The sequence below is a fragment of the Pseudonaja textilis genome, chromosome 3 (assembly GCF_049901715.1).
Source record: "Pseudonaja textilis isolate UNSWEBS1 chromosome 3, rPseTex1.2, whole genome shotgun sequence".
In the NCBI taxonomy this organism is placed as follows: domain Eukaryota; kingdom Metazoa; phylum Chordata; class Lepidosauria; order Squamata; family Elapidae; genus Pseudonaja; species Pseudonaja textilis.
In genome coordinates this window covers 31,033,977-31,059,171 of record NC_141992.1, presented here as the reverse complement: position 1 = coordinate 31,059,171, position 25,195 = coordinate 31,033,977, and the positions used below count along the sequence as shown (strand labels likewise).

At 38.5% G+C, this 25,195-nt stretch overlaps 1 protein-coding gene across 3 annotated transcripts; it reads left to right on the top strand.

The window, feature by feature from the left end:
* The first annotated feature begins 1,709 nt into the window (after window positions 1-1,709).
* Window positions 1,710-25,195, top strand: MAP1LC3A (microtubule associated protein 1 light chain 3 alpha). 3 transcript variants are annotated; one of them, XM_026697631.2, is made up of 4 exons: window positions 1,710-2,144; window positions 15,946-16,001; window positions 22,555-22,661; window positions 24,056-25,195. In XM_026697631.2, the coding sequence occupies exons 1-4, from the start codon at window positions 2,105-2,107 to the stop codon at window positions 24,216-24,218; spliced, it is 366 nt and encodes a 121-aa protein (XP_026553416.1). In that variant the 5' UTR covers window positions 1,710-2,104; the 3' UTR covers window positions 24,219-25,195. The 3 variants fall into 3 exon arrangements, with proteins under 3 accessions (XP_026553416.1, XP_026553415.2, XP_087785264.1); XM_026697630.2 differs by lacking the exon at window positions 1,710-2,144 and adding an exon at window positions 2,315-2,659; XM_087929138.1 differs by lacking the exon at window positions 1,710-2,144 and adding an exon at window positions 2,437-3,276.

The following is a 25,195-nucleotide window of genomic DNA, read 5'->3' as shown; positions in this document are numbered from 1 at the left end:
AAACTTAACCCGTCTTGACTTCATGGACATAGTTTTCTTGACAAAAGTTCTTAAATGATTTGTCACTGACATTGTTTAAAATGTTTTTGAAATTTCCAGTGTAGTCTACAGTCTGGGTGTTTCCTAAGAAATTGCCATTCAAATATTCGCCAGTTCCAGCTTGCTTACCTTCTGACTTGCTGAAACTTCTCGGAAAAACAGCCTCTGATAACTTTTGCAGCTGAAAACTTTGCTAAGTCAACAACTGCCTTTTTCAACAAAGCTAATTCTTTTCCTGGAAGATTCAGGAAATTCAAAATTCAGCTGTTGAAAAACTGAAGCCAAAATGGTACTGAATTTATTGAATTGCTTTAAAATGTCCATCAAATCTGTTAAACAAAATCATAATTGCCACATCTCAAGTTACTACAATAGTCCTTGGTTAGTGACCACAATTGGAAGTGGCAAGTTGGTCACTAAGGGAAAATCACATGACTACAACTTGCAATTTTATTAAAGGGTTGGAAATTCAACTGATAGCAGCACCAATGAGTTGTTGTTTTGACCACTGAAAAAGCAGAAAAGATTACAGCTTTTATAAACAAGCAGAAAACTAATTATATAAGGTAGTTGAAACACCTACACACTCCAAGCTCATGCAGCAGTAGATGTTGTTTATAGGAACTCAGCAAAGATTAATGTTTAATTTCTAAGCTATTAAGTGTTCTTGGCACAGTTACTTAGCCTAATTTACCTCAGGTTGTTCTCAGAATAAAGTGGGGAGTAGCATTCTCAGTAGCTAGAAGCTATAAATACATCAAGCACATGTGAGAAGCTTCTCTTCAAATCCTTCTCATCCAGAAGCCTGAACCAGAGTTCCACTAAGTCTTCTAATAACAAATAGAAATAACTCTTCCTAAACAAATCATTCTGTGTTGAGCCCCCAAAGCTGCTTTCCCAAAAGGCAACTGTACTTTATTGGGTTGTTTTTTTCCCTTGATGTTTCACTTTTCATCCAAGAAGTTCAGACTGAGAATCCCCATAGACATCCTGTGATGAGAACATTCTCTCCATGTTCAATGTTACTTCCCAGGCAGGGGGACTACATGGCTAAGCATGAAGATGTTTATTAATGCAGAATCAAAATGTGAAAGCATTTGGATTCCTCCAAGCCTGACTTGGAAGATCATCTTTAATTAAAAGATTTAATTCAGCAAATCAGCATTTTCAGTGAATCATAACAAAAACAGCCTTATATATCAAAGGCATGTGATCCGCCAAATTTTATACAGTAGTGTAATAAATATGTTAATTTTTAAGATGACACTTCTGCTGCCATTGACCAGTTTTTCCAGTTGTGCTGCAATTGAATAACATACAACTAAAAGCTGTTCAGGAGCAGCTAAAAGAGAAGTATTAATTATAATAAGTTACTATTAAATAAACGAATAAACCAGTCCTTTCTGGGATTATTTTATTTATTTGATTTATTTGATTTGTCAATCGCTTACAAAATAATAGGTATAAGTATAAACATAGTTTTGAATACATGAAATGGGTACATATAAGAAAAACAAAAGAAACAACAGGAGTTCGTTTCTAGATGAACTCCTGGCAATGTTTTTAAATAAGTGTGTGTGTGGTGCTCATTATCTGCGAACATCTGCCCTTCATGCATATTCTACAACATCCTCCTGGACGCGGCTTAATTCTTTCTCCGGGAGGAGGGTGGGGAAGCGAGCGTGCCGGCTGAGAGTGCCAGCAAGATCGCCGAGGGCAGCCCGGCGCTGAGGCCGGTGCGCCCCTGGCAACGAGGCCGCACTGCAGAAGGGGCGGGATCGCGCGCCTCCCCTTTAAGGAGGTTGTGGGATGAAGTCACCGCTGCGCTGCCACCTTCGGGGATCGGTGTGGCTCAGCTATCTGATCCGGAGCAGACGGCGTCGGCCGACCGAGGAAGAGGAGGCAGGCGCGCGTCGCGGCAGTTGCTTTCGGTGGCTCCGGAGTCCTTCCCTGCCCTCCCCAAGGCGGCGGCGGCGGCAGCGGCAGCGATTTTTAAGTCTTAACGACGACCTTCTCGTCCGTGCCGAGGCGCGCTGGTCTCGGTATTGTCCGGTTCCCGGCCGCGATGCCTTCGGACCGACCTTTCAAGCAGCGGCGGAGCTTTTGTAAGTCCTGACTGGATTTGGGGGAGGAGGGAGGGTGTCTGAGCGTCCGGGAGAAAGCACGGCGGCTGGGAAAGAGGCCAAACTGGGCGACTGGCTGGCGTCCAGGATCATCTCCCACCCATTCCAGCCCCCCCCCCCGAAAGAGCACCGGAGGGCCGAGTCCTGGGAGGCTGGGGATAGTTTGGGGGCAGGTGCCACCGTTGCAAAATTTGGGCACAGAGGATTCTTGTTGGCTTCTCTATTTTCCCCGGAGATGCTCCATTTCCTCCCCCACCCCCCACCGCACCTTCCCACACTCCCGCCCTGGAGGATTTGGCGAGCCGGGTTGGAGAGGGACGCGGCGGGGCTTGAAACGAGGGGGATGCGTGTGCGTTCGCCTTCAAGGTGCCCTCTCCCCAAATGGACCTTCAGCCCGTCACCTCGAGGGGAAACCTTCCACCAGCGGGACGTGTCCGGTGGGGATGAGGGGCCTTGGAGTTCGACACAATCTGAGAGCACCTCCTTGGAGAAGACAAGTGAGGCGGCGAGGGGTGGGGGTGGGTGGCAAATCTGCCGCCATTTGTTTGTACCTTCAGACTTCGCTGCTGGACAAGAAACGCTTTCTTGTTTTGACAGATCGAAATAGATTCGGCCCTGTTTTTTTTTTAATAATTATCTCCTCGCTTCGGCGCTTTGTCTTGGTGACAAGAATGCGCAATGCCACTTAGCTCTTGGGCGCACCCAAGAAAGGCACTTGCTCTATCGAGGGTCAGAAACTGAGCACCCTCCGAGGCCTGCCCAGCAATGTGCGTGCCAGACCCTGATACAGGAGCCCCTTGAACTTCTCTTGTGTTTTCACGATTTATTCGTGGTTAATTTAACCCCGATTTCCTCGATTCAAGCCTCTGGAGCAACGGGCTAAAAGGTGCCAGGATTACTCCGGACTGGGTCGTGCAAACCGAGCCTTGCTGCAGGTTCAGGCCCTTGGAAATGGCGAGGGGAGGGTACCCGGAACACTGCTTTAGTTGCTGGTTGCCCAGAAAATCGATTAACTCGGGAGACTCTCAAGCGGCCAAGCCACCCGCTGAGTCTTTGTTTAGCTCCGCTCCAAGTTTCCTACTGGGCAGCCAGGGAAGCAGGAAAGAAGGCAGAGGTAATTGGCAGCCGACGACGAGCCGTCCTATCCTGCTGGTGATGTAATGCCTGCCGATGGGATTCGAGGAAGGCTCTTGCGTCTCAGCAGAAGGCTTTGGAGAGAAGAGCTGGGAAATGGGCCCAGTTTGGAAGAAGCCAAACTGGGGGGGGGGGGGAGTGGGATAGGGGGTAGGCCTTTAGGAAGAAACCTAGGCTGAAGAGAGATTTTGCTCCCCTTCTGGTGGATAACTTTCTTGGGTCCAGGGCTGGCAGGCGTGGCCTTTCCTGCTTTATTGACAGTCTAGTTATGTTTATGCTCTTAGTACAGTATTTCCACATCCTGTGAGTCAAGTATAAACTGATGGAGGGCCTTATATAATGAGAACTTAGAGGCAGTCTTCACTGGTGTTTGTTCCCTTTTCACTGTAAAATAATATTTTTTTAAATAAAAAAATGCAGAAACCAAAGAGAAGGATAAGTTCTTGACTTCCTCTCATTAGATTAAGTAGTTAAAGGAAATTGTGGTATGGAATGTGGGTGCAGTTTATATGGGAGAGTTTTGCCTCTGTTCAAAGCTAGAATCCCCAGTGCTATCAAGGACTCTTCAATCCAACTGCCTTTAAACTTTTTTTCAGGCATTTGAAAACATTTTATGGCATTTATTTACAATACCTCTGAGTATTGGCCATTTTATACTACAGGTAGTCCTCGATTTATGACCACAATTGAGCCCAAAATTTCTGTGGTTAACTGAGACATTTGTTAAGAAAGTTTTGCCCCATTTTACAACCTTTCTTGCCACAGTTGTTAAGTGAATCACTGCAGTTGTTAAGTGAATCTGGCTTCCCCATTGAGTTTGCTTGATTCATCATCACGGGATATTGCAACCATCATAAATATGAATCAATCATCTGAATTTTGATCATGTGACCATGGGGATGTAACAGTTGTGTGAGAAGCGGTCACTTTTTCAGAGCTGTTGTAACTTCAGTCACTCAACAAACTGTAGAAATTTATCTTAGATATCTATTATTTAGTGTGCTGCTTTTTCACCTTTGGAGTAAAAGTACTTTACATGTGATGCTGACAATCTCTTCTTGGTCTATCTATCTCTCTCTGGACAAGTCCCAGCACTTTTCCTGGCAAGATTTCTGACATGGTTTGTCATTGCCCACATCCTAGAGCATGATTGTCCAGCCTTTTGGCTTGCATGGGCTGCACTGAGTGAAGAGGAATTGTCTTGGAGTACAAATTAAATACATGATATAGTTATTAATTATATAAATAACAAACTTCCTTTATTTTTTAGCATTTTAAAAATATCTTATGGGACCTCATTACTAGCTGTCCAGGGCCACATTTGGCCAGTGAGCATCGGGTTGGACATGTTGGTCCTTGAGTTTAGAAAAAGTAGAAAATCACCCAGCTGGCTTTTTGCTTAAGGCAAGACCGGAATTTGCTAGTGCCTTAATCATCAAATTGGCTTTCATTCTCTTGGTCATAGCTGTCTATAATTTCTGATTGGTAAAGAAAGACTCTTAGCAGTTTTTAAGAACATTATAACATAGACCTGGATACAGGGAATCAGTTTGAGTAATTAAGGTGAGGGATTCAAGATCAGCCCTTGTAATTTTCTGGATGTATATGCTACACACATTAAATCTTTCCTGCAGTTGAATCCTCCTCTCTCCGGGTTAAATGATTTTGACACTTATTTCCAAATATCTGACACCCCCCGCCCCAAATGTTCTAATTTGGCCATCAGGTGGTATGAAAGCTGACCAAAAGGAAACAAATTATATGCAATAAGAATGGACACTTGATCGTTTTTCCCCACCCCCAAGCATAGGATTTATGTAATAGGCAGGTTTTTTTTTTTTAAAGTTACCCCTTAAGGGCTTTACTGAGATGAAGTGGAATACTGCAAGAGATTACTGATCGTATGTTTTCATCTTTGGGAGATGAATAGATTTGTGAGAGTTTGCAAGAACAGTTATTGATCAGTTCTGCATTTAATAAAAATTGCCAGTGAGTAATAATTTTTTTCTTGTATTTTGAATTCCAGGTTGTCACTATGTTTGTATCTGTGTCTTCTATTACTATACAGCAGTGATGGTGAACCTGTTTGTTGTGGTGTGCGCATGCCAGCACCCACAATTCAATGCAATCCAACCCACTTGTGCATGTGCACATAACACCCTCCCCCTTACCTGTGCTGCACATGTGCATGCCTCCCAGCTGATTTTTGGCCTGTTTGAGGTGTTTTTTGGCCTCCTGGGGGCTCGAGGGAAGCCTCTGCAGCCCATGGAGGCTGAAAAATGGGCCTGTTTCAGCACTTCTGGTATTTTCAGAAGGCCCATTTTTCGGCCTCCTAAGGCTGCAGAGGCTTCCCTCGAGCCTCCAGGAGGCCGAAAATCAGCTGGGAGGTATGAGCATGCTGAGTGCAGGTAAGTCTGTCTGGGGCTCGCGTGCCCGTCCAAATGGCTCTGCGTGCCACCTGTGGCACTCATGCCATAGGTTCGCCAACATGGCTATACAGTATTGATGTTTCTGGTTCTTGTTCTGCCTCTCCTTTGTGACACTTCCAATCCAGCTCAATAAGAGTTTTCACAGCTGGTTGCTAGGAACAGGTCTATTGTCTTTTTTCCCCCCCTCTCAAGCCCTCTTTTTGAAATCTATTTGGTTAAAAATCAGCTTATTATTCATTTAAATAAGCTTTAGCATTGCAGTGGTAAGCCTCCTGAAACTTGGAAAAAAATTAAATTATAATATAACTTTTAAAACAAAAGTGTATGTTTATTTGAAATACCAAATGTAGATGTATTGTATGATAGCAGAGGTACACTTTTGAACAAGGAGGTTTTACATTCTATTGCAGAAGAGAATGTTGTGTTTTCTAAATGTTTTGAACTGTGGCTCCTTGCATTCTTCATGGAATTATATTTAAAATAATAAAAAGTTGCATCATTAAAGTCTTAAATTTATAATCCTATTAGTTTTTCTGGTTCATTGTTTATCAAATATATGAATTATCATGAGGAAAGAATATTCCATACATTTATTGTTGGAAAAGATGAAGGAATAATAAAACAAAAGGTCAAATGAAAATGAAATGTGTAAAAATTATCTTTATATATTGTCTATTCACAATCCAGTTATTGGACATTGTATGAGCACTTTATTAGGATAAATACTTCGGTCAGTTTAATTCAATGAAAAATAGTTTAAAGTTTTATAATGAATTTTAGTTCAGTTATACTGTGTTGAGATTAGCTATTATAATTCATTTCTTCATGTTCTGAGGGCAGAAGTTGCAGTACAGTGTCTAGAAGGTACCAAAGAGCTCTAATGGGTGAATTATAATTGTGTGCCACTGAATTTACATGATTGTAATTGCATTGTTTTAGCATTAAAGGTCTTTTTAATTATTCATTGTATGAATACATTTTTGGGTCCTGAGTCTCTAAGTACTCAAAGGGTCCTTGAGAGGATTATAATCCATGGAAAAGGATCTTCATTTATGTCATTCCTATCTTGTTTTCTATTGTGGAAACTACCCAAGACAGCCACTAGCTTTTTTTTCTTGATATTCAGAAGCTTATCTTCCAAGCTGCCCCAGGTAAAATTTATCATTGCAAATAGACAGATAAGACTTTAAGCATTTTCAACCTCAAATATATGGAAGATACTGTTGTAAATGGAAAATTTGGGACAAGGAGGGATGAATGGAAATGAACTGCTTACCTGATGACATCATGAAATGCAACTGGAAACTGTTCAGGGAAAAGATGCTATTTGTCTTTTTTTGTTATTTGAGGTCAGGAGCAAAAGAGATACTGCCAGTTTGTGATCTCCAATCATGACTGATTGGAGGAAGAGGTGATACTGAAATGAACTTTGATGTAAGGCTTCCATTTTGTACAGAGTTGTCACTTTTGGAAGTTAAGCTCTGCATTGCTTAAGGGCAAGCCACAGCTGAAAATTCATAGTGGGCAGCATTCAGTAGGACACTACCAAGTATAGTTACTTTGTATTTACTTTGGCCTGTTGAAGATTTGATCGATTCTCCCATGTTGCTTTCCTCCTCATAATAAGCAATTACTGAATGTAATCTCATTCTTGATAAAGTTTTATCAAAAATGTATACTGTGTACCCTGTATACTAATTGTTTTGGTCTTTAGCCTACTAACACTGTTAATGTTGTAGTCTGCTAAATGCCATTTCCTTCCTTTCTTTCTTTCTTTCTTTCTTTCTTTCTTTCTTTCTTTCTTTCTTTCTTTCTTTCTTTCTTTCTTTCTTTCTTTCTTTCTTTCTTTCTTTCTTTCTTTCTTTTTATCCTGTCTTTCATTCAGAACCTGAAAGCGGCTTTTATAGAAAACACTTATCTTTATTTTGATTCAGCCAAAGCATCTTGTGGCTTTTTAAAGGACAACATATCTATTATTGTGTAAGGTTACACAGCATTGAATGTGTTGGTTTTTCAGAAGTTTTAAAACTGCCTCTGCAAGCATCTGCAATTTTGACTTCCTCTAGAATCTAGTTGTGCAGACTTCAACCTGCAGAATTCCCAGCAGTATCAGCACAGCCCAGGAAATATTAATTGTTGACATTCTCACATCTGGAGTGTCTAGGTTGGGAAGGAGAGATTTGCTATATATAGAGAGGAAATCTGTTTTGCTCTCATGTTGTGGGCTGTCCTTTTTATAACCCTGATCCTTCCACATGTCCAGAACCGCGAGTGCATCTCAAGCAGTTTGTTGTTGTTACACTCTGACTCACCCCAACATTGACAAATACTCTGTATGGAGAGGGAATAACAAACCCAGAGAAAACACATGTGCCATGCCCTGTTCTTGATCTTCTCCCCATTCCAGCTTCTACTGCCCTCTATGGAGCAGTGGATCTCCTTCAAAAACATAACAGGATTAGGCTGGCTTTCTCCCTGCCCACTTTTGCTAGCAGCAACTTCTTGGATTCTACTGGGTGGAGGAGGCAGATGGTGCTTGGTTTGCCTCTGGTTACTCTCCGTGACTGTCCCAGCTCAAAAGCAAACAGGATGAAAATAGCTCAAAAGCAGCAGGGGAGGTGGGGGATGTGAGCTCAGGCAGCTGCAACTGTTGAGTGTCTTTCAGCTTATTTTCTATATATCCTTTTTGGCTTCCTCAGCTGACTGGCGCTCTCTGTTTTCTGGGAAGAAAGGCAGAGGGAAAGAGGGTCAGCCGGATAGCTGTATAGAGCCGCAATTATGGGCAGGGAGGGAGGGGAGGGTCTTTAAGAAGCTTAGCTGAGTAATATTCATTAAAGAAAATGCCTCTGAATCTGGTGTTCTCTGGGCTTCAGCATATTTTTAGGCTGCAAAATTTGTAGCGTTAGACTAACCTGAACAGTGTAAACCTGGCAGGGACATAACTGAATGTTTACAAAAAACAACAACCTTGAAAAACACTCTTACTTGCCCTTCGGTGCACTGGACTTAAAACTTGTTCACAATGGATTTCTAGAAAGAATTGCCATTTTTTTCAAAAGTTCCTTTTAGTATTTTGTATCATTGCTTTCATCATTAAATTACTTTTTAAACTCTTAAATTAAACTAGGAAATAATCTGATGCATTTTTCATCTTTTTGTGATATTTTTTGTAAGCCACTCTGAGTGACATGGGCGATCTCCAAATTTGATATAAACAAATAAATACATAAAATTAATGCAAAGATTTTAAATGTAGTCTGGCTTGGTTCGAGGGTGGGGAATTGGTTAGATACACATTGTTCTTGTACTTCAACAATATTGCTGACATTTGATGTCTAAAGAAAGTCCCAAGAGTGACATCTTTCCTTTTAGTATTGTCACATGGTAACCACTGTTGTTGCATTGTGCAAGTCTGTGAAATGCTTTAGAAAACTTCAAATGAAAGCACTCCCTTGATGGAAACTCAACAGCACACACTTAGCCGAAAAATAAAAATAAAAATGAAGCAAAAGACAGCCAAAAAGCACATACATTTTCATAATAAAATGGAGGGGATTATCCGATCGGGTTTTTTTTAAACTAATGGTTTCTTTTTCAATTATTAAACATTTCTCAGTCCCTCTAAGTGTTTGTTCTTTCCCTCATATCTGCATCCTCAATCTCAAGAAAATTTTAGCCTGCAATTTAATGCATCCAGCGAATTAATTGCTTCAGATAATTTGCTGAGCCATTATGTTTGCTTGGTTAGGTTTAGTATGAGATGTGTATCTTAGCTATGTGTGAACTAAACCACAGTGACTTAGTAGCTTTATGTCCCACCTTTCATTTGAGAGCTTAAGGCAGCATGTTCAACAACTCCCTGTAGTGGGTTGGACAGAGAGTGACTAGCTTCAAGTCCCCCGATGTATTTTTAAAACTGTGCATTGACTAGAATGTGGGTTTCCCCACTCTTAATCTAGTACTTTAACCACCACACTTTTTCTGTTCTATTACATTCTTATATTCCCGAAGTGTCTCAACCTTCCTCTTAGAAGCATAAGTTAAAACAACAGTGCATAAAGTAGTTTGGGCCAAAAGAAAATAAGTGTTCTAAAGTCACATAATGGGGCTCCTCCAAATTCCTAAGAAGTTTTACTATTACTATAGTCATTTTAAAAAATTAAAAACCAAGGCTTGGCTTCCTGGAACCGCCTGAACTCTGGTGGTCAACTATTCCTTGAGGTAATACCTAGATAAATGCTTTGTCTTTCATCAGTTTGGAAGAGTGAAAGAAAGCTCTTGTGCTCTATGTTTTGGCACATGTACAAGAATATCTGCAGTGTGGCACATTACCTTAAGATGGCATTCAGCAACTGTTGGTGTGTTGTTCTGAAGAATTGCATTGAATAGAGCCTTCGTTGACACTTCACACAGGCCTGAAAGTTGGTTATATAATTTGATTTTATACCACCTTTATTATTTTTATAAATAATTCAATGTGGTGAACATACCCAATATTCCTTCCTCCTATTTTTCCCAAGAGTTGTTGGGCTGAGAGAGAGAGTGACTAGCCCAAAGTCACACACCTATGATAAAACTAGAACTCACAGTCTTCCAGTTTCTAGCCTGGTGCCTTAACCATTAGACCATACTGGCTCTTCAAGTTATCACTGTATAACAGGTCTCATATGAGACCAAAAGTAAACAAATGTCTATTGGAAGGCAGTTTTATGTCCCAAGAGGATGGTTAGGAGAATACATGATTCGGAAAAACAATCTTGCATTCTGTCTGATATAACTGACATCCATTTAACTCTGATTTTTTCTTGTGCCTCTTTGTGAGTTCTTGAGACAGGGTGTTGAAAGCTGCTTTGATATGTGAGTGAATATAGTCAACGCTAAAGAAATAAGGTATATAATATAGAAATAATAGTCATTGAAGGTATATGCTAATGATTAAAATTATAATTTCAGGCCAAAAGTGGCTTGAAAAAATGTTCATGTTTTTCTTGCTGATTCTTATTCTGCCAAATTTCATTCTTTATGGGGACATGCATGTATACCTGATGACACTTCATATCAAAATTGTGTAATGTGATCATCGAATATAAATGGAGCTTAAGACACAGCTTTGGCCAATAACATAACGTTCCTCATCATTTCTCTAATCAACCACTGAAGCTAAATCAAGGACACTTGAGGTGAGGAAGAAGAAGCACTATTGTGAGCTCCCTGGAGGAATGTGGTTGGGTACAGGTCTGCACAAAATGCTGGGGTAGATGGTTCTTTACTCTTACTGAGCAGTTTTTCTTACCCTCTTCTTCATAGAAGAAGAAAGGACTAGTATAGTGCCTTGCCTGGGCCAACTTACCAAGTTCAAATTATATACATGAAATTTAAACTATGAACCAAAAAATCCTCATTTGCGTACATGCGGTACAGCCACCATTATTCCTAGCTCTTCAGCTAAGTTTAAAGTATTTCTGAGATTTGAGGGAGGATGAGAATAGATCATTTCAAAAGACCATCATTAAATAGTGCTTCCAATGCCTTTTCAGTAGTCCCATTTTTTTTTCTTTCTTTCTTTCTTTCTTTCTTTCTTTCTTTCTTTCTTTCTTTCTTTCTTTCTTTCTTTCTTTCTTTCTTTCTTTCTTTCTTTCTTTCCTCCTTTCCTCCCTCCCTCCCTTCCTTCCTTCCTTCCTTTCACCAGGTTGTGGTCAGTCATAATGATTTACAGAAGTACAGATGCAACAGGACCTATAAAGTGCATTGCTGTATCCAGGATTACAAATCAAGAAAATATTATAAGAAAAATGTAGGAAGTCTGAAGTATTTTCGAAGCTCAAGGCCTAGCGATCTTTATGGTTAGATCCAACATGTTGTGGGGACCTGTAGATGTTTCTTTAGTTTGTTATATAATCACAATAATCTTGTTTGTGAATTTAGGTTTCGCTTGTGTTGTAAATAAAGTCACTGAGTAATATGCTTTGGGGCATGATAGTACTATCCACTTGGGTAGACATCAGACATTCTGATTTTTGTCAAATTAGTGCTTCACAAACGAAGTCAACCTTAATGTATGTTAACATCCTAATACAATTCAGCCTGATACCTCCATATGCTTTTCTTCCCTTTCACTTGCTTTTCAAAGGTTTAGCATTTGTAAGTATTGTCTACTTAATATACCTGATTTTCAAGAATGTGCCAATTTTCCTCTTAAAATCAGGTATAGCAATGCCTATCAAGTTATGTGTTACATTCCGTAAGTCAGCTCATGATAGGGATTCTTCGGATTTTATTGTATTTTATTTATTAGGGTATGCTAGGAAGTAAAGGCCATTCAGCTTCTCTTGTAGCAGCTGGCAGAATCCAACATGGCTGCTTTCAACTGACTGTCAGACCCTTATTTATAGCTTGTTGGGACACATGGGTAAGCATTTGCCCTAACAAATCTATGACTCATTTATGTCAAGTGCTTACTTGATATGTGCATATGCACTATCTAGAAATAAGGGACAGAAAAATGGTTGTACTCCACTCTCCTTTCCAGATTTTCAATTGTGGGCATAGCTGGATATTTCCACAGCATTTCCTTATCCATTAAGCTTATATCTACACACCAATTCTCTCTCTTTTTCAGAACTTTTGATTTTATACAATCGGTTTGCAGAGATTTTGAGAGAGAACACAAGTTTCCCAGATGTCCTAGCCACAACCAACCCGGTGTTATCTTGGCTTACTTACAGGTCACTGTGTTCCTTTAGAAACTGCGAGCATCTGATAAAATTATCTACCCTCCACTATTTTTCTGATGGCTAGCTGTGGGCTGAAAACCTAAGACAGCTCTGTTCTTGCTAGTAGTGGTTGTTGACATTTCCATTTCTCTTCTCCCTTTGAACATGTGAGCAAATTAGAGGCTGAAATTGCTTGTCTCATGATAAGTGATCATGAAACCAGAGCTTTCCAAATACCTTTGACGAGAGAACTTCTTGGAAAGTACAAATGTTATGACAAAAAGAACTTCATCAGCAAGATCTCATTGTTTTCAATTATATCTTTGGTAATGACTACATGGTAATGACCTAAAGCTACTTAAAAGCAGCCTGAGTAAGCCTGGGAATAAAATAAGCTTTTCTTAGATTTTTCTTATTGGAAACTTTAACAGACATATGCTGTCCCTGCTAGCCAGCAATAAACTCCAGTCTTAAGGCTACATAATCAGAATTAATAAATCACAACTTCAATCTCAAATGTGAAAATGTTGGCTTCATTGCAGGATGACCTGTGTCAGCAAAGGGGAAGAGATATATTGCTTATATCTTTATACATCAATAAATAGACTAATAAATAATCTCTTCTGGTTTTTGTTGGTCAAAGAATCTGTGAATCTTGATAGGATGAAAATAGTTTTTATCATTTGATCTTTCCAAAATGAAGGATTTATAAACATGTTATTACTATTATTGCTTTGGGAAGCCCTTATTGATATCTAATCCTACTTGGTAATATCGAGTCAAATTGCAGGTTTGACAGCTCCCTAACATATTACTTCACAATATAAGCTTGTAGAAAGGCCTCCACAATCATTTCTTTTTTCTTTATTTCCATTTTTTAAAAAAAGAAAAGTTTGCCTAAGGAAAAGTTTATGAAACTTAAACCTGAAATTATTGTTTACAACTTCAGTTAATTAATACAGTAAAAATATTGCCTCTATCTATCTATCTATCTATCTATCTATCTATCTATCTATCTATCTATCTATCTATCTATCTATCTATCTATCTATCTATCTATCTATCTATCATAACAGAGCTGCTATTCTTATATTTTATAATAAACATTAGGGAATTCACATGATGGCTACAGGTAAATATTTCTAGCAGAGATTGTTAAAAATTGAGTGATTTGACTCTGGAATATGACCGGTTACATCCCGTTCTGGGTAATATGGTTGAGTAAAGAATGAAGCCAATTCTTAGAATGTGTAGAATGGGCTGTTCTAGGTGAAAACACTCCCAGAATCAGATTAGACACATCTCTAATTTTTAGGCACTTCCAAACAATGACTCATAAATTCCAAAGGCTCTTTGGAAGCATCTAAAGCAATAAATTTTATATTTAAGGCAGTAAATAGCTAATTTAATATTAATATTTACAGACAGGACATCAACTTTTAAGACATACTATGTAAGATACTAGAAATGTGTGGTTCTAGGAATTCTTAGTTGTTTTCTAATTGTTGATTTAGGAACCATCGAGAGTTTGATATAAGATGGGCAACTATATAAATGTTTTAAATAAACAAACTGTAGAGTCCTTGGTGCACTCTGAGCTTGGTTGTTTTCTTGCAAATGTTTCATTACCAAACAAGGTAACATCAGACTTGTTTGTCACCAAACAAACTGTATTTCCTTTCCTGGTCCCTGTCCCTGAGAAACCTACATGGTTGCTTTGCTTAGAATATTTGTTTCAATGATTAATGTTTGCAATCTAGATGTTGCTGTACTATTCATATTGTATTTATGCTAATTATCTCTTCCCTATGTTAATATCTTTTTTTAAGCCAGCATCCAAAATATAAGGTTCACAAGAAACTCTGAAGCCAGTTCTGACTTTGTTCTTTAGTAATCTGGATAATTCATATTGTGGAAAAAATGAAGATTTCCTAGCATGTAATACTTGCATTAACCAAATAACTTGGCTCGCCTTCAGTTAAGTGCTTGAATGTATTTAAGATTTCAAATTTATTTTAATCTCAGTACTTTGGCTCTAAATATTGTGCTGGCTAATACTAATTACATCTCACCAAGCCCCCTCCCCACTTTTAAGATAGTTTCTTGCAAAACTGTTCTATTTACGTGATCCTTTGGAAGTAAACAAACCGCCTATCAGTCCTTAACATTGGCTTGTTGATCATGAGTTAGGGTGATTGTGTTGTGTTTTGCTTCCAGGAAATGACACAGTTCTTGCATTTGAACAAGTGGAACAGTATCTGACACTGAGCAGAGTTAATAAGTTATCTTCCCTGCTGTTAATAATGAAATTTCTTGTAAACATAGCTTTGAGCTCTCTGCTTTCTATCAGCTCTCCCAGAATCCCTTTATTGTAGGTGATTGTTTTTGTTTTGTTTGCATTGGCTCTTCTGTACCTCCCAGGCCTCTGTCTAGTCTACAGTATTGTACTGTATTTCTAGACCTTGCCAGCCAGGTGCTATCCTCTTAGTAGAATCTAATTTGTTACCTCTAAAAACTAGCTTAACCAGAAATACAGTTTGCAGTGAAATAGAAATTAGAAGTCCTTTTTACTATGTCGTTCATGTAGTTCATTGACAGTGACCTTCCTCATCCTGGTACAAGGGGCTGAGCCAAATGAGCACATATGAAATATGCAGAAATGTATATGCGATTTAGGAATTTTAACAAAACAAGAGCTGAAAATGAACAATTTTGGTCAAAATAAGTTAGTGATCCTATTTGGCAGAAGATGATTCTGAAATAAGCAAGTTAACATAAAATCAATCACACAGAAGATTTTTTTTCAGTAGAAATGTTCAAGAATTAGAAATCCTTGGAGATCTGCTGGAAAGAATTCAATAGATCTGAGATAGTAGATCATATCTTACTTTCTGCTTACCTCTGAGGTAGAAGATTGAAAGATAGGAAAATTAAGGACAAGACTGCCTTGGGCATTGTGGCCCAAAACCTTCCAGAAAGGACAAGATTGAAAATGGTGGATTTTTTTCATTTTTCAAGACTTACAGAATAGTATAGCACCCATAGCATCCTTTTAAAGAAGGCAAAACAAAAAACAAAAAAGCGCAAAACGTAATCACTGAACTGGTAGTAACACCGGTTGAATCCCACCCCTGAATTACAAGGTCATAATAAGGGAGTTATTTTTTTAATGTGAGTTGCAAATGGGGAGGGAATAGTAAATTCACATCCTTGGTGAACAGCTCAAGAGAGCTTGTATTCAGATGGCTTAAACAACTGAACAAGGTTGTAATGGGAATACTTCTTTATAAGCATTACTTTATAAGTATTAAATATTCTTCTTTATAAGTATTACTGTTGACACCATGCCACTATATTTGGATTGGTATGATTCATGTGATTTTTTTTTAGTTAAGAAAAACTACTTGGATTCACCACTCCCTCTTCCATTATTTTTGTCTGTTGAATATACAGTAAGCTAGAAAATTATTTCAAATTCCTAAAATCAGTTATGCTTTACTTTCACAGCGGATCGTTGTAAAGAGGTACAGCAGATCCGAGAACAGCATCCAAACAAAATTCCAGTAAGTAAAGATTATCTGTACTTTTAAATCAATTTATATAAATCCCTGAAACATAATAGGTATCTTGTAGGACATATGCCAGGATCATGAAGCATTTCCCCTGGTTTCTTTCCACACTGGCCATTTGATTGTACATATTGCTAAGTTTAGGGAGTAGCTTTATAAATGTTACTTTCTTTTTAACGGAGACTTTCTGCAAACCGGTTCATCAGAGTCACAGTACAATTGAACCCAGGTTTTTCTATCTTGCAGAAGAGTGGTGATTGGGATGGTGTCAAGCTATGACGTATGTTTCCTCTTACCAAGGCATATCTCATGCCAAGTTAAGAATGAAAAGGAAGATGTTGCTTTTGGCTAGTCTCCTAATGGTGGTAAGAGGTTTAGGCCAGTTTTACTAATTCCTGTAATAAATCACTTCTTGTGATGATAGGGAGTAAAAAGGAAAGCTGTTTATTACATGAGATGAACAAAAAATGTTTGACTCCCATAAGGCTCATCATCATGCTTTCTTGTGTCCTATTTAATTTTTCTTTTTGAGTGTTTCCCTCCAAAAAAATTCTTTTGAGACTGAAATTTTTATTGCATTATTATTCATATGTGAATATTCCATTGCTATAGTAATAGCTGATTATGTGCCTGGAAGTATAGTGTTTTGTTTGTTATGTTATGTTAATATATAACCATACTAGAAAACACTAGATCTGGATAGGAGAGGCTTGCCACCAATTATCCTCTTATTTTTTTCTTATTTTCCTTTACGAAGAGTCATGCTGGTGCAGTGGTTAGAATGCAGTATTGCAGGCTAACTCACTGCTCACTCCAGGAGTTCAAATCTTACCAGGCTCAAGATTGACTCAGCCTTCCATTCTTCTGAGGTTGGAAAAATGAGGACCCAGATTGTTGGGGGCAATATGCTAACTCTGTTAATCGCTTAGAGGGGGCTGTGAAGCGGTATATAAGTCTTATTGCTATTGCTATTATTGTTCTTAGTTAATAAAATAATTTAAACTCTTCTTTCTTTTTTTCACTAATCATACCCCAAAAGTTTTGCCTAAGGCAGAAAATTTCACAGGCAGGTTCTGCAAACTTTTATTAAACAACAATTCAGGTTACGTGGGTATTAATAAAAAACTCAGTCATATCAATATTGCACAAAGAGATCATGTAGAATGTGACAGTCAAAATAAGTATCCCAGACTCATTTCTGGGCAAAAAGGGAGCAAGAAATTAATGTAAAGAGATTGTCATCTGGATATTTAATTTTAATGCTATGCCTTTAAAATTGATGATGAAATAACTAAATGTAATGATGAAATTCTCTGTGTCAGTTACCTATCGAATACAGCATTTGTGTTTCAGCCAATATATTAGATAGGTGGGCCTTTGTTAATAGTATGAATCCTCCCCCCCAAAAAAAAACATGCTCGGGAATATACAGGAACTCTTTTCTCAAATGGTTGACATAATTCCCCCACCCCCAGCTCTCACATACTTCAGAAGCTGCTTCTGGCTATCTTTGAAGTGCAGAGCCAAAGGGCTGTTCATGCTCATGCATGTACAGTAGAAATAGCTGGGAGCAGTTTTTGAAACAGCCATGCCAGCGTAAAAAACGATGCACCCGTTTTAACAATTTGAAAAGCGATGCTGTGCGATCTGAAAGTCATCATTCAAAAGATTTGTCAGCCTTGTTGGACAAGTGGTAACTGGTTCATAATTATTACAGAAGTATGCTGATTTTTTTATTTGTTTATTTAATCTTACCTTTATTATTTTTTATAAATAATCCATAGCCACGAACATAGCCTAATAGTCCTTCCTCTTCCTATTTTCCCCACAACAACAACCTTGTGAGGTGGATTGAGCTGTGGGGGAGTAACTGGTCCCAGTCGCCCACTTGGTTTTTATGCCTTAGCTGGGAGTAGAACTCACAATCTCCCTGTTTCTATGATGCCTTAACCACGACAACTACTGGCTCTTTTCTTTACTTTTGTTGTTCATTTTCAGTACACAGTTTAGATGTTTTATAATTTTAAATATATAAATGTTCCATACTAGCAGGCTTGTGAAACCCGGGCTGTGATTGGACGATATGAACATCGCTGATTGGTTCGTACAGGGCTTGCTGCGATTGGGTAAAACCAAGCGCGGCAAGCTTGAAAGACTGTCATAGGCTGCCTAGCCGCGGCCGGCTCTATATAAAGGGCTGCCGCAGCTGGGCTCGTTGTCTCAGAATCTGCCTCCTTAATAAAGAGCTGTTGTTCACCACTAGAGCCTCGTGTCTCAATGGGACCCACCGACCGTACATAACAATAAATATATAATTTATATATGTAAGCTGCTAGTGTAACTTGGACAGAATACCACTGTACCACAATAACCTGTCAGTAATTCCTTCTGGAAGACAAGACGAATGAGTACCGAGAAAATCATGTGACTTACCACGTGACCCACTGCTTTGGCCAGAAGATATAGCGAGACACGAGGCAGCCGACTTCAGCAAGTTCTTCCTTGCATATTGACTATCAAGAGAAAGATGAGTGCCAGGACACGTTTTCTGCTTCAAAATGTGTCAAACACCAAAGTTAATGAACTTTGAAGCAGTTGAGTGCCAAGATGTGACTGTACCAGTTAAGAAAAATAAAATAAATAAAAATTTCCAAACAACTTGTTTTATGTTAGGGCAGATCACAGTTTGTATATCAGGCATTACAGTTTACTGATTTAGCACATGGTTTAACTGCTTTGAAATGGTATTAATGCTTTACTTGATTCAGCAGTGCCATTTCTCTCTCCGAAGCTATTTTCTCCTTCTCTATATTAATTTTAGTTTCCCCCCACTTGCCAATTCCTGTGTCCTTGCAGGGTCTCAGGACCACACAATCTTTGCCTAAATATAAGTTGGTAGACGGCTGATTTTAGAAGAATTACAGACATTTTATGCTGCCTAAAATGAGCAATGGGGGCATAGGGGATAACGATATTTTAAAACATTCACAATCTAGTCTTCGCTTTTTAGAAACAGCTTTGTCACAACTTTTGCAGGGCTTGAAAGTCATTCACGTTTTTTTATTTTTTATTTTTGTAATTGTTTGCTTGAAAGAAATTTGTCCACTTAGGTATAAAAAGAAATAAAAATAACTGTTCTAATTCTGTTTTGCACATTTTTGGGCGGACAATTCACAAAATATCAAAATTCAAACACCGAAGACTGAGGGTTAATGCTGTTGGTTAAAAAGCTATGGCTGCTTATAGCTTAGACCTCTCTGGCTACAAGCCACATGTGTATAAAACTCAGTGGATCCTTTTTGAGCCCTACAAATTGTTGCTATGTAGTTTTTTCTGATTTTGACCATAGGGGGCAAATGACTGTGTCTCACACTCTCCTACTTTGGTTCTAGTTCTATGTATTCCATGGTTTCTTTTGAGAAAAGAGCATCGTGAGGCAATCTGCTACGTATTTAGGGCTAGGTTTTATGTGGCTCTTAAGTGTAACCTAAGTGTTCCAAGGAAAGAATGGCAGTGTTCTGATAATATCTTTATAGTCCTATCTTAAAATGAGTTTCCCGTTCCCCAAGGAAAGCTGCTTAGCAGTACACAGAGCAAACAAACAAAAGACTTGTAATTAAGGTAGTGGAAAGCATAGATATTACACAGCATATGGTATAAACTGTCTTATTAAGCCACAATTTTAACAACCAGGAATTGTTGAATAGACCCACAGTTGTTTAGCCTAATATGGTTGTTTAGACATGCTAAGCCATCATTCATGGACTTCAAAACACAGCAGCTAGATTTATACATCACTGTGGTTAAGCCAGAATTAAGCAAGTCATGTTATGTGTTTGCATGTGTGCGCACACACGCACACACACATGCATACTTTCAAATCAGTGTTGATTCTTAGCAATCGCCTGGACTTTGTCCTTGCAGTTTTATTGGCAAGACTTCAGAAGTGGCTTGCCACTGCTTCCTTTCAGTGCCATTGCTTCCTTCCACTCACTAAGAATGAGTTACTGGCCAAAGATCACCCGTTGCTTTTGTGCCTAAGGAGGGAGTAGAACTCAAGAGTTTCTCAGTTTCTAGCCTGATGCTTTAACCACTATACCAAACTAACCAAGGCAGTGGAAAAGATTTATATATATTCCAGTATGAAAAACTGAATACTAAATAATTGTTTTTAATCTCACACCCTAGTAAAATAATGTTCAAAGTTTTGAAATCCAGTCTTCACAAGGGAGTGTGCTAAGGTTGTATATTGTCTCCCTATTCATTTAACTTATATGACCTATATATTATGAGAAACATTGTTTTAGAATAAATAAAAATTGAAGTCAAAGTTACTAAAAGTTTCAGCAACTTCAAATATACTGATGGATGACCTCAGCAGAGAGCAAGAAATTAAGAAGATTTTTAAAAAGGCGATAATAAAAAGGTGGAGGTTTCCCTTTCCAGTTGTGTCTGACTGTTTCTTGGCTGTGGGAGCCAGCATTGTCTGAAGACAATTTCCATGGTCATGTGGCCAGCATGACTATATGCAAAGGGACACAGAACGCTGTTCCTCTGAGAGCTGTTCTGAGCATCCAGGTATGGGAAGTGCTCCGTCTGTCATTCGATAGGCTGAGCTGATTTCTGTGAACACTCCTCCTCCTCCTTGGAGCTTCTCCCAAGTTTCCCCAGTTTTCGCTCAGCCTGTCGTTTAAGTGAGACGTATATTCCTCACCAGGAAAGCTAAAAACAGGTTTAAATAGCCTTCAAGATTAGAAGGCACCTTTATTTTTTTTGAAATTTTGATTTCTGATACATGATGTTGAGAATATCGTTGATTACACAACAATAAATAATTCAATAGATTAAGTAAAACCATATTAGTCTGTGAAAGCATTAATAATGAAGCTAAAGCTTAATCCTTTTGGATACATAATGGGAAGGTAAATGTCACTGGAGAAGATATTGCTTGGGAAAATGAGGGCCAACTGAAAAAGAAGCTGACAGGGGACAGAGGGTGGCTAGATGATATCACTGACAGATGAAGGGAAGCCTAAATTTACAACTCAAACAAGCAATAAAGAGTAATCTATGTATTCAAAGCGCCCTATACAGCCCCAATACAGGTGACTGATCAACTGTCTCCTTTGTGCGATAATGGGGAGGGTCAAAACAAATAATAGTCCTCTTTAATATTGTACAGAATTAAGCAACTGTTTGTATATTGCATACAGCACTTAGTTTCCTTTTTCTTTTGAAATAAAGAGTGCAGCTGCAAACATCTTTGGTGACCTGATTAAGAATTGGCACATAAATAGTCAGCACGTTTGATAGGTGGGTAAGCACAGCTAATGTATATGGATTACAACAATAGACAGAAAGAATTGTGATAAGCAAGATTAGCAAACAGCTGGTAAAAGATACCGAAGTAATATAAGCAGACATAGCAAAACAAAGAGACAATCATATATATTTGTTATTTTACATAGAGAAAGGAACACAAAACCGAATATGAAGAACTAGGATATCATGGGAAAATAAGGCTTAAGCTTGGCTTTCCATCATGAGTGTTGCTGAATATGTGTCCATCATTCCAGAGTGAGAAAGTCCTTTCTATTTTTGTGTCACATTCCATGTGTTACTGCTATGGAATATAGTTTCTGTTCCCCAATATCATGTAGCTGGAATGCAGATGTTTGAGAAAAAAAACCCTAAATGCAAGCAGTTTACATAACTGGGACCCCTGAATAGCCATTAGGATTGCATAGCATTTATCTGGGTGAGCATATGCTTTCATGTAGGGATTCTTCAGCCATCTATATTCAAAGGTAGAATTTGATGATCATATGCTATCAAGCTGTGGCTAGAAGTTACACTTTTGAGTAAGAGAACAGATGCAGTTGCTTATTGCAAAAATTCTTGGTCTTAAATATCTTTTACTGCATGAGAAACAGATTTCTGGGGTTTAGTTTTATTTAGATCATCGTGGAAGTTTTTCTTTCTATGATCACACAGGAAGTACTAATAATGATAAAGCAAAATTATAATGATATGGTTTTTGAGTTTGGCATTCCTTTTGACTAGTCCATTTTCATAGTATACCATCTTTCTTTGGTATGTGATTGAACATTTCTGCTGATGGAAAACAGTGGTTCCCTGCTCTCCTTTTTACAGACTCTATCTACATCCTTATGAAGAGAAGCTTTTACAAACTTGCTGCATTAATCAGCTCAGTAATACAGCACCTGCGCCTCCTTCAAAGTACCTCTTGGGACCCTTAGATTTTTTTTAAAAAAATGTAAAGTATCAAAATATTTCAAATCTCCCAAGTCCACAGGATTTTGCTTATTTTGTGTTCTCATTTGAAATTTAATTATATTTTGAGTGCAAACTCCAACATCTCACAAGATAATTTGGAAGAAATCTGTAAAGAAGGACCCAATTCTCTGTCTTAATTGTCTGGATCCGAAAAATGGTTACGTGGTCACCAATAATGCCTTAAAAAAGGATTGTCTTTTTGATTTTGCTGGCAAGAATCTGACAGCACCACATTTTTTTTTCTCACTAGGTCATTATTGAGAGATACAAAGGGGAGAAACAGCTACCTGTTTTGGATAAGACCAAATTTCTAGTTCCTGATCATGTCAATATGAGTGAATTGGTAAAAATAATACGGTAAGTGAAATACTTCAAAGCAGATTTGCTTCTTGGTATCATATGACCAAGGAGCATCCTTCCTTTTGAGTAGACTAGTTCTGACAATTTGGTCACCTATGGCAGGAATCTCCAAGCTTGGCAACTTTAAGACTTGTGGATTTCAACTCCCAGAATTCCTCAGCCAGCCAAGTCTTAAAGTTGCCAATTTTGGAGACTCCTGGCCTACGGTATGAAAGCAACTTCTCTTTCATTGTAGAGCATCTTGCCTTTTGACCATCTCCTCATTTACCCACAAGAAAGGAACCTGCTCAAGTCATGGAAAGATTTGGGGGGAAGAAGTTTATAGAGTGCCAAAGATTAGAATGACTAAGAGTGTTCCTAAATGTACAATTTACCAAAATTTGAAGTAATACACATTCCCAGGTACAGATGGGAAAAATCCATGATCCTTTGCCTGCTGTTGTACGGGTATATAGGTAGTTGTTTGGAAGCTATTACCCACTCAAGCCAATCCTAGTTGGTTCCCAAAGAAATATTACAAGGATTATAATGGCAATTCTGCCTTCCATGAAGGGGTGGTAGATTTGTAGATTAGATAACCCTGCATTGAGAATGCAGATTCGCAGTACCTCTTATCTGCATTTTGACTAATTCACTGGCCTGCAGTTATCAAATCAGAAGTATATCAAATTTCTGCCTCTTCCCTGAAACTGCACTTTTTTGAGAATTAAAACAGCTTCCTAGCTCCGTAGTCATTTTTTGGATTAGCTCTTGCTGCAACTGTGTGATTTGGAGGCCCTCCAAGATGATTAATGTGTGTAGCAGAGACACATGGATGGATGAAGCAAGGCAGCAGATATATTTTGCAAGGCTTCCATCATTATGTGTGATAGAAATTTGAGTGCTTGAGAAACTATCAGTGTCCAAAATGGGAGTAAACTATAGAATGAAAAGGGTAAGCAGCCTTGACCAATCTGAACCTCACCAATGACACACCTACACACCCACACACTCAATCTCTTAGAATGGCAGTCCCGACACCTGCTGAAGGCAGTATGACTGGGAAATCAATTTCAAATAAGCATTCTGTCTTCAGGATGTGCTGGAGTACAATTCCCCTTTAAATATCTAGTTAAGATGCTCTTGTTATCATTAATACTGACCTGCTCTGTAGCCTACATCATGAAGATTTTTAAAAAACCAAGCAAGAAAGAAAACTTAGCAGGGCAGGTTTATTAAATGGATGGTAGAACATTGTAATAAAATAACAGTGAAACACCTGTTAGTTTTTAGGCATTTGTGGTATTGGTGCCCCATATCTTGTTCATTTATTTGACTAGAATTAGCTGTGCATGGTCCATTATGGTCCTATTTTAACTCAGTCTCAATAATTGCCTTCTGCACCCCCTCAGGCGCCGGCTACAGCTGAATCCAACCCAGGCTTTCTTCTTATTGGTGAACCAGCACAGCATGGTGAGCGTTTCTACCCCAATCTCTGAGATCTATGAGCAAGAGAAGGATGAAGATGGCTTCCTCTACATGGTCTATGCTTCACAGGAAACCTTTGGGTATTGAGTGTCACCACCACCAGAGGACTAATTCCAAACTGTTGCAGCAACATCTCTGCCTCCTCACTGCACCCCACCTTGGCAAACCCTGTGCAGAGAGAAGCTTTTGGTCCAGGAGCAGCCCTGGAAGCAACCTTGTTCCTCCAATTTCGTAGCGCATCAGACCAAGATAATTCAGTGTGTAGGTGTGTGAGAGATCCATAAATCTCTGTTTGCATTGCCTCTTGTCTTTTATGATTGCTATACATTGTCTCCCATCTTGTTCACGCAGGTGTGTTTGCTCTCTCTTTCATATTATGTCTTCTTTCTTACTCCAATGCCAAATTGATGGAGCCCATGGCAGTCTGGCAAATAAACTGTTTTCCTCACTTTTTAAAGCAAGGGATGTATTTGTCTCCTATTAAAGGGCAGAAAATCAAAAATAAATCACTATTAACTTTTATTGGGGTTTTATTGGAGTTTTTAGTTATTGATTCTTGGTGCTACACAATAGATGTAGGCATCTTTTCCAGTATTTTCCAAAAAAAAATATCTTTTAAGTTTATTATCTTGAAGCACGAGGGGAGTTATAATTTGCTTGTATGATGTAGCCTTTTTTAAAAAAAGATCTTATCCTTTTTTGCACTTTAAAATGTTGTAAAAGTGAGAATGAAAGTAGCTTAATTTCACAAAGGTGTCGTATTCTGTGCTGTTTCTGACAATGTTTCTATTTGCCTTTTATAAGGTTTATTTTTCAAAAGCCAGTCTTTTTCCCCCTTTTTTGCTCTTAATGCATGCTTAATTGATATCCCCCCCCCCCATTTTTAATCCCATTGTGGCAAACAGGCCATATGGCTCAAGGAATGTACTGATTTATATTGCTATTTTACCTGGTTATTTTATTAAAAAATACTATGATACCAAAAAGTGTGTATGACAGAGGAAAAAGATCTGCCCAGTCAAATCTATATAATTATCAATATAAATAAAGATAAATTAAAATTC